Source organism: Spea bombifrons, chromosome 4 (genome assembly GCF_027358695.1).
Source record: "Spea bombifrons isolate aSpeBom1 chromosome 4, aSpeBom1.2.pri, whole genome shotgun sequence".
Taxonomy (NCBI): Eukaryota; Metazoa; Chordata; class Amphibia; order Anura; family Pelobatidae; genus Spea; species Spea bombifrons.
In genome coordinates, this window is record NC_071090.1 from 80,219,548 (window position 1) to 80,229,279 (window position 9,732).

Here is a 9,732-nt window from a genome sequence, read left to right on the forward strand (position 1 = left end):
GAATAACACTTGTATTGGGCCAAATTTACACCTATATGTTACACAGATGTTAACTGTGCAATATTTTAACAATAAGTTATGTGGTTATTTGAAATATCTTCTGCATTTGTTTCAATATAAATATTAGCCTGCTCCGAATAATGAATTTTTTATTCTGTAGAGAAAACATAAGTGGTTAAACAAAGCATTAATGAAGTGCTGCAGAGCAATTCATATTTGGAAATATATATAATCTATATAATGTAAACGTATTCATTATATGTGTGTTATTTACTTACCACACAGCAACACAATATATTAACTGTAAAATGTCTGCAAAACTGAACTAGTCCCAAACTTTTTGATTCTTTAAACAGCTTTTAACGATTTAGTTATGCACACAAAGTTTAAACTAATGTATAATGTGGTCTTGTGAAAATGGCAACCCATCGGTTGGTCTTGCTTAATGGTCCGGCACTTTGGTTGCTATGGTGATAACTTCACCTTTCAACCACTGCATCTCAACTCCTCTTTATGTATGGGCCTATAGTGTGTTTGAAAGCTATGTCATAAGAAGGCTTGGCACATTACCTACTTGGAATGGCTACTTGAAATAATGAGCATAAATGGACCCCCTAGGCACAATTTACTTATTTGAAATGCGTGACAATCTCTGTTTATTCGGCTCTACACTGCTTTTATGAACTCGTGTCTGAGAAGCGGTCGCAAGTCAACTGAGTGTAGCACTGCGTGCTTTTGTGTTAAACCAGCCGTCAGGAAATAAGAACAGGATGTATGGTATTGGAGGTCTACAGTATTTATCATGGTCAGGAGATGTTGTGCCGGTTAATTACCATTACCGTTTCCTTACTACTCTCTGTACTGATTAGGGACTGGTTGTCCGATGCAGCAGCAGTTCCCAAACATACCTTTTTATAGTTCCTGGCTCTAACAGCTTTTATGATAATCAAAGCATTTCTCACTTCTATGGACAGCATAGCCTTTTTTCAACACGAGATTCAAACTCCTGAGCGATACGGATACTTGTGGAAAGCTAGAATTGGAATCCAGTACCACAGTGACCCCGAAAGAACACCGCAGTTTGCTTAGCTTTGGGTCACAGCTGCAGTTCCCATTGGAAATATGACTATATATGAAAGTACTTTTAATATCAAATTTCATATTTATACTTTTGTAATTAAGGCAATGCATAGTATATCCGGATTGTGATCTGTCAAGGATTTAGCTGTACATAATAAAGAAAAGCTGCATATATATACTGATACTAGATATGTGCCTTTTTTCCTTGGGCAACCTTTCAAAGGGTAAGAGTATATTTGCTTTCACAGTAACACATAATACATTCATTTCAAACAAATTATTAAAATTAGTTGCCATAGCATCTGCACATTTTAGTGTTTGTACTGCACAGATTTTTATTTTTCATCGGGGCATGCCAAGGAAGAAAAAATAAAACTTTGAAATTACTATTGGAGAATATTTAATACCTAAATGCTATATTTTCTCATGTCTGGTGTTGTAAAAATAAAACCTTTAAATACATGTTTTGCAATTAATTAAATATATATGAAACTTTATTCTTGCTTAAGTCTGTTCTTGCTGTTGTATTTGTGTCAAATAAAGCTGTCCTTGTAAATGTGCTAATTTGAGAAGTTTTACTACCTGTAGCTTTATCTCTGTAATTAGACATGGCTACAATATATTTTTATTTCGAAGCCATGACGCTGCCACCAGTATGCATGACTGATTATATGAGGTTCTTAATATGAAAGGTACTCTATGCTTTTCACCAAAGATAAATAGACACATCATATACAAACTTCCACTTTTGACTCATCTGACCACAAAAATGTTCTGTCAATATTGTTGAAGAGCATCCAAGTACTACTTGGCAATCTCTACAGAAACATGCATGTTTTCTAAAAGGCAGAAGTTTCATACTTGCTACTCTACCATGAATTACATGTTTATAATGACTGATGTACATCAGTTTAACACCTTGTTGAGTCAGGGGAACCACTTGCCATCCGGTAAATACATTTTGCATGCTACCCACAGCACATGTAAAGTGCTGCACATCTACATGGGTCTCCTGAAGTTAATGCCACTCCACCTTCACTAACTTATTTATAACTGCTATGGAGGCACAGGCACCTAGCAGGAGACATTGGGGTCTATTCACTAAAGGGAAAGTTTGACAAGCCAACCCCTCTTAGGTTCTGCTGCAAACAGCTTGGCTGACCCTGTATGATGTGTAGTTAAATCAGTAAGATTTTGTCAGTCTCCTCATCCATTGAATAATGCAATACACAGGGCCAGCTAAGCTCTTCAATGTCTGTTCTGGCCCTTAATAATGAATAGTGAAGCAGGGGTGTTGAAATCACAACGCTTCTGGAAAACTCTTGAAATATGGAGTATAAATAACTCCATATATATTTTTTTACTTTAATAGTGCAAAAAGGCCTCTGTTGTAAAAGGCCAAAAGTGGTCACGAGCAGTTATGCACATTCTTTACTGTTGCAAATTGGTGTACTGAGCTCCTATGGCCTTGTCATCCTGCCCTATGGTACAGTTACACAAAGTTTCTGTCAAGCATGGTGGTCTCACGAAATGTGTTTTCGTGAGACCACCATGTGTTTCGTAAATTGAAACAAGGAAGAATTAAAAGAGGGAGTAGCAGCTCTCTTGTAATTAGAGATAAGTGGTTTCATGATGCAAAAGATAATGTAAAAATAAAATGAGGGGAAAGCGAAAAATAATAATAATAAAAAAATTTCTATAAGAAAAGAGGGTGGCGTTATCGCTGTGAACAGTCAAAAAAGATCAGGAGGGGAAAGGAATGTGTTTTAAAAAATGTAAACATCATACACCGATCATCCATAACATCATGACCACCTCCCTAATATTGTGTAGGTCCCCCTTTTGCCGCCAAAACAGCTCTGACCCGTCGAGGCATGGACTCTACTAGACTGCTGAAGGTGTGCTTCCAAGAAGGTGTGCTGTGGCACCAAGATGTTAGCAGCAGATCCTGTAAGTCAGATATGCATCCTCCATACTGCAGGTCAGCAATATGTAACAATTTGATGTGTCCTGGAAAACGTAGCTGCCCTAGGAATTAATGTCTGGCATAATGAATTAATTCAACACCATTCTCCTAATATTCACTGATAATGATTTATAAAGGCTTTCCAGCAGGGCTGGACTGGCCTGACGGGGCAACAGGAGATTTTCTGATAGGTTGCTTGGTTTTGGGGCCTGCCATCTAATTATATGTGTGGCAGTGTAGATGGTTGGTCTTGATAGATTTTGCCCCTGCAGCTGCATTAGCTGCCACATATATATTTACTCCCACGGCACATGTGCCAGTCATATCCTGCTCAACACTGACTAGCAGATGCGTAAAGAAAGAACAGACTGGGAGATACAGACTAGAGGCTGAGGATGGGGAGAAACATGTTAAATTGTATTAATTAATACATATTATTGTTGAATATGAAGGGGGCATGCTAAGGAAAGGGTATTAAGATGATAGGAAATAAAGGATGGGTAAAGAGATCATGCAAGGTTATGTTAGGCAGCATGAAGATGGAGGGGGTGATTGTGGTGCGATTGGGGTGATAATTGTAGGGAATAGAAATAATGGTGGGGAGGAAAATGATAATGGTGGTTGGGGAATGATTGTGAATGGGTATTGGAATTAATTAGGATGTTGGGGGTATGATAATGGTCGGGGGCCGCTTTACACTAGTACATACATAGAGCCACTGTAACACCATAAACATACATACATATACACATACACACTAGCACTTTACACATACATGCATACACACAATCAAGAATATGAAGGCTAGGTAGAAGGGTTGAACTTAATGGACTTGGGTCTTTTTTCAACCTTATGAACTATGTAGGAATCCAATGTGCACATGCATAGACACAGCCACATTATACACTTACATATACATAAACATAGCCACTCTAAACCTGTGCACTTACACATATAAACATAATACATGCATACACACATGCACTCAAACACTATACACTTAAACATACATGTACACACAATCTAAAACCATACACACATCCACTCTAATAATATACAGTTACATATATATGTATATATACGCTCACACATGTTCCCCTCAGACTATACCGGTGCTCTCTGTTGGTCCCAGACTATGTGCTTTCATACGTATCTTATTTATGACCAATGTGTTTTTAAAAGATACTTTAAAATGCAGGGTTTGTCCCTGTTTTGGAAAAACTTTTGGAGGCAGAACGCGACAGGTGCAGTGTACCCAAAAATGGCATCATGAAATACGGAGCTGGTATTCAATTATTTCCAGGGCTGGTTTTAGTTCCCAGCCCTGCTTTCCATAAGATGATTGGAATCGAGACATGTGCAACCGAGTGCCATAAAACATAAAGCATACTTAAATGTTCATAGCACTGCAGAATATAATGATGCTATATAAATCAATAAATAATAATCATTTACAGAAAGACATGGGTAGAAAGGAAGTACAGACTGTGCAAGCCCAAAACACAAAAGGCTTTCAGGTAAATGCCCAAAACATGCAAAGCAGAGCAGCCTAGGGGCAATGGCCAGCCCTTTCCTGAGTGTTTGAGTCAAAGCCATTTCCCAACCGAGAGCTGTTTATTAGACACGGGGCCCGTTGTATCATCAATATGCAAATAAAATAGGGAATCTGGCCCTGAAACCCAAATACGTTTAGTAATGGTAACTGATCGTCCTCTGGACCGCTATTTTAGGCTGTAATGCCCTCTGGTCAGCAGGTGGCGCTGTGAGTTTAGGCCACAGTATCGGCACTCTCTTACTCTTTGACCGAGGCGGAAGTCTCTGTGATATCGTAGATGTCACTTCCTTTTGGCCTGCGTGCTTTTCCATCAACGACGGGCTCCGGTGTGAGCCGTCGCCATGCGTGTCGAGAAATGTTACTTCTGCTCCGCTCCCATTTACCCGGGGCACGGGATGATGTTTGTAAGGAACGACTGCAAGGTATGCGGCGACCGAAACTGCGTTACACAGATGCTTGTGTGAATATTTGTAGCTTGTTGTGTGCGTTTACCGTGTGCTTACGTGCGTCATGTTTAGCTCTCTGCGTACGTTAGTGTATGGATATTCCTTCCAAACATCCCAATACTTACTGACTCTGTCTCTGTATTCGTAAACTTGTCTCTCGTATATGTGCATTGATGTGGGTCTGGCAAGTCGTTGGTTTGTTTCATTTAACCACTGACGATCTGGTATTTTTTACTTATTCGAAGTATATCTTTAGAGTGTTTTAATGATTACTGAAATACCTGTGTTAATGCTTGTCAGGATCGCTTGGGCTCAACAAGACTTTAAACCTTTATTTTTGTTTGTATTCTTGTTATAGGCGTTTAGGTTTTGTCGATCAAAATGCCACAAAAACTTCAAGAAGAAGCGTAATCCCAGGAAGGTCAGATGGACCAAAGCTTTCAGGAAATCGGCTGGTAAAGAGTTGACTGTGGTGAGTTGTGAGCGCTATAATAATTAGTAAGATGTATCTTAATCATGTATGTATGATTTTGAGATACTAGATAGAGCATGTGATTTTATTTTTAGCTCAGTCTTGGGCATTTTTTCCCCCAGAGTGTAGGTGGGTGACATTGATTAGATGGCTTACTGTCCAATGCAGACTTGCTAATATAATGTATATTAAAGTACTTTTCATTTGTGTTACTTGACAAAGAACCAACCCCCCTTGCTGTCTTTTGGGAGGGTCTTAGTGTTTAGAAGGTTAAGATAGTCTTTCTCTACAATTGCCCTTAATGAGAATACTGATGGATTTGTCTCTGGAGTAATAGTGGTTTGTGTGAAACTGAGGGCATTACATTTGTATTAATGTATAAGTATTAATACTCAGCAAAGTTTTATATTGTAAAATTACAAGGCCAGTCTATAAAGGATAATTAGAACTAAGAGGGAGTGTAAGTTATAGCAGTTTCAAGTCTGATAAGGTACTCTTCCTTTTAAAATAGTATCTTGCTGTTAAAGGTGCTATTCTATCTGTTCTATAATAAAATAAAAAAATTAAAAATGTTATTCTTTCTTTCTACTGTTAACTGCGCAGACATGCAACAAACCACTGTTTGAAAAAGATCTATGATTTTTTTTAAATATCTAACAAAAAAAGGCACAAGTTGCTGTCAGATTTGCCAAGGTTTGCTTACTAAAAGGTGCTCTGCAGCCGTCGTTTGTATGTTAATGCATATGATTACTGCATGGTCCCTTTAAATTTTCATGTGTGTTTTTCAAACACATTGGGGATACTACAGAATCCCCAGATAAATGCCCTGCATGAGATGTATTAAGTCAAATGCATCTCCCTGTGCCTTGTGTACTCGGATCCAGCACTTGGTGTGAGGAACACTGCATTCCGGGGCTGTTTTGACTCCAGTGTGCATGTGTAAGCTCTTCCCATTGATCAGTTGCAAGAAACAAGGGGAAAACATTTACCTGACACAGAAGTTATAACAATTTTGCAAAATATTCCTTGTTTCTCTGTGCCAGGTAAGTGCTTTTTCTGTTTAACAGAACTTGCTATAGAGATCGGTGTTTTTGCTTAAGTAGAACAGCACCTTTAAATAGTAGTCCTAGGGATTGTATGTTGGCATTTTATCAAAGCAATGTAGCTTGTCAAGTTGGTTTGATACTATCTTTTTTTCCTCTTCACCGAACACAGGACAATGCATTTGAATTTGAAAAGAGAAGAAACGAACCTGTTAAATACAAGAGGGAGTTGTGGAGCAAGACAGGTATGCGTTATGGTTATTGCAGACTGATATCATGTAATCATTCTTAAGTGAAGAATAGTTAAATACATTCACCATCAATCTGGGGCTTAATCCTTAACTGTTTACTGTTTATTTAAACCTGCCATTTTTGGGTATTTTTTTACGCATGTAAAGTTGTGTGTCAGATATGTACTGTGTGCTAGCATACTAAGTCTCTCACTGAAAAAAGTGGAATTGTTGTCAATGGAATGTACCCAAACTGTTTATTTTTTGGGGGGATATATTTAGTCACATATTGTTTAATAACAGTATGTTGGTTCACAATCTTTTTTTTTTCTTTTGTTAACTATTGCATTTGGTAATTAAGCTCTAACATTTTATATACAGATGTATAGAAATGTCTGCAACGCAACCAATAGATCTTAGAACCCTTTACCTAATCAGTATTCAAAAAAGAAAATTCTTTAGTAGATTCCGGTTAGGGTTTATTTGCAAACTGTATATTTCTTCCTGCTCTTTCTCTTCTATTTCCAGATCAATTTTACTCCATCTGTAGTTTTGTTTGCTTTTGTCTTATTACTTTTTATATTTGCCTTTACCTATCCCTTTTCCTTCAGTTAATCTGTTTGTTTTGTCCATTGAAGGACGTTGCCTAAATCTTTAATTACAACTGATGTGGGCCAGCAGCAGAATGCATTGTCCATTCATTTCTTATCTATTGTAAGGCTAGGTTTCCACTTGTTTTTTTTTTTTTTGCTAAAAATGCCAATTCAGCCACACAGCGTTTTTTTTGTGAAAGAACGCTGCAGCCAGATGTTAGCTGTTGTTCAATAGGAAATCGCACGATGCCATATCCACTTGGCGTTTTTCTGTTTGGCGGTTTTTCAGTCCTCTCTGCTTTTTTGGGCTCTGTGGCAGTTTTTCAAAATCACAGCATGTTGGCACGTTTTTTGCAAGGAAATCTTGGCGGTTTTCTCCAATAGAAGTCACAAAGTTACAATGCAGAGGATGGACCCAGTATCTGTGTGTCCTACGAGAAATAGGCTGGAAACAAACGGTTTCACACAAAACAAAGTTCAGATTGAATTTTACACCATTTGGAACAAACATGCCATTACAAACAAACATACCCAACTGGATCCTGCGTGCCAAAAGCAACAGCAAACAATCTGCACCATCATTTGGGGCCAATCTTCCTAGAGGAGCAGATATTCGGAATAAAGCATGCCTTACAAACCACAGAAAAGAGACAAAAGGGTCCGCCGGGGCGTTTAAGAAGAACTCTACCAAGGAGATGACATCAGGAGGGGGCAGATACTTGCCATTTTTCCGAATCCCTTTTAGCTGGGTGACAATTCTAACGTGTAAAGGCTGGAAAAACTGCCTGAGGTCAAAAAAGCAATTTCCACAGAAAGGCTAAAACTCCAGAAAAAACGCCAAAACGCAGGAGAATGTAGTGGCAGTTTTCTTGGCGTTTTTCCTGGTGTTTTTCATCAAGAAAAAAACGCAGGACAAAAACCCAAGTGGAAACCTAGCCTTAGTGGGCAAACCAGACATGTTGAGTTTCATATTAGTCTATGCAGTGCTTTATATATTATGTGGTGTGAAGTATACTAATGCATGTGGTAATAAAGGGCCCTGCTTGCATGCTTACAATCTGGAGGCTTTGATAGAGTATTTACTGACAAATTTGCATTAATTGCTTGCAGTTGAGGCAATGAAGCGCGTGGAGGAGATCAAGCAGAAGCGGCAGGCACGGTTTATCATGAACAGGTGAGTGCAGTAGCTTACTTTCATATACTGCAGATTAAAATGGTGCTGTGCTACAATATACCAATCGAATAATCTTTAAACGTTTTCCTTTGTAGACTTAAAAAAGGCAAAGAGTTGCAGAAGGCACAGGATATCAAAGAAGTCAAGCAAAATATCCATCTCATCCGTGCTCCTCACGCTGGTAAGTGCTGTAAACATTTTAAACATGTATAGGCCACAATAGGTACTGCCCATTGCCACTTAATGTTACAATAATGACACTAAGTGGGCTTAGGTGCTGGGTGTAAACCTTTTATTATTTTCATTGTTTTATGTAATTCTGAAACATGAGTGGATATAAATGGGAATTACTGTTGCATTGATTAGAATCGTACAACAGCTTGTACTGTAATATATTGTAAATTTATCGGAAAAGGCCCAGGTATTGTGTGGCACAATAAATGTACGTTTGCTTGAGATTTTGGCCAATACTAAATAGCCATATTTAATTTTTCTTAGGCAAAGCAAAAAAGCTGGAAGACAAAATGGTTCAGAGATTGCAGAAGGATGTGGAAATGGAGGACTCATCTTAATGTACATAACGTGCAAGATTTTCTTGTAATTCACCATTATTCACGCACTTTGAACAATAACCTTATGGTCTTGTTTGCTCAGAGATTTTGGTAGAAGCCAAAACATATGTTGCCAGACTATTAGTTTCTCTGCCCAGTTCTTGAGAAATAAACATTTTTTTTATTTTACTTCCTTATGCTTGCCAGTGTGTTTTTTTACAATTTAGTAGTATTACAATTTCTTTGTTACAGCCTTTGAATATGGTGCAGTATGTTTTAGCAAAGGAGGCTTCATAAAGTTTAGTAAAGTTAATTTTTATATGAGCAGAATACACAAGATAGTAAGGACATGTATCAAAATTATTCTCTCTAAATTCACAACAGTGCAAAGGCTCTATGGATTTTAGGTGGAGATAAGGGCACAAAGTATGCTACTTTGATTCCTTACTGTCACATGGGTGTGTTTACACATGCCTGCTATCTCATACACTGCTTTGAGCATAGCACTGGGTGCAAATGCATGAGCCAAAGTTGGCCATCTACATGCAGCTGTTCAAATCACGTGTGATCTACAACAAAGATGAAATAGTTTGCTAAGTGTCCACCAATGGTTTTGAATATA

General features: G+C 38.1%; 1 protein-coding gene across 1 annotated transcript; it reads left to right on the forward strand.

Annotated features, from left to right (window-relative positions):
- The first annotated feature begins 4,870 nt into the window (after positions 1-4,870).
- Positions 4,871-9,297, forward strand: RSL24D1 (ribosomal L24 domain containing 1). Its single transcript, XM_053462527.1, has 6 exons — positions 4,871-5,023; positions 5,406-5,519; positions 6,735-6,807; positions 8,496-8,559; positions 8,655-8,740; positions 9,058-9,297. The coding sequence occupies exons 1-6, from the start codon at positions 4,943-4,945 to the stop codon at positions 9,129-9,131; spliced, it is 492 nt and encodes a 163-aa protein (XP_053318502.1). The 5' UTR covers positions 4,871-4,942; the 3' UTR covers positions 9,132-9,297.
- The last annotated feature ends 435 nt before the right edge of the window (positions 9,298-9,732 follow it).

Bases quoted from the DNA above. Each gene is read 5' to 3' on its own strand.
- RSL24D1 (XM_053462527.1), top strand. From the start codon at position 4,943: ATGCGTGTCGAGAAATGTTACTTCTGCTCCGCTCCCATTTACCCGGGG. The intron at 5,024-5,405 runs GTATGCGGCGAC...TTCTTGTTATAG, and splicing joins TTGTAAGGAACGACTGCAAG to GCGTTTAGGTTTTGTCGATC. The intron at 5,520-6,734 runs GTGAGTTGTGAG...CACCGAACACAG, and splicing joins CTGGTAAAGAGTTGACTGTG to GACAATGCATTTGAATTTGA.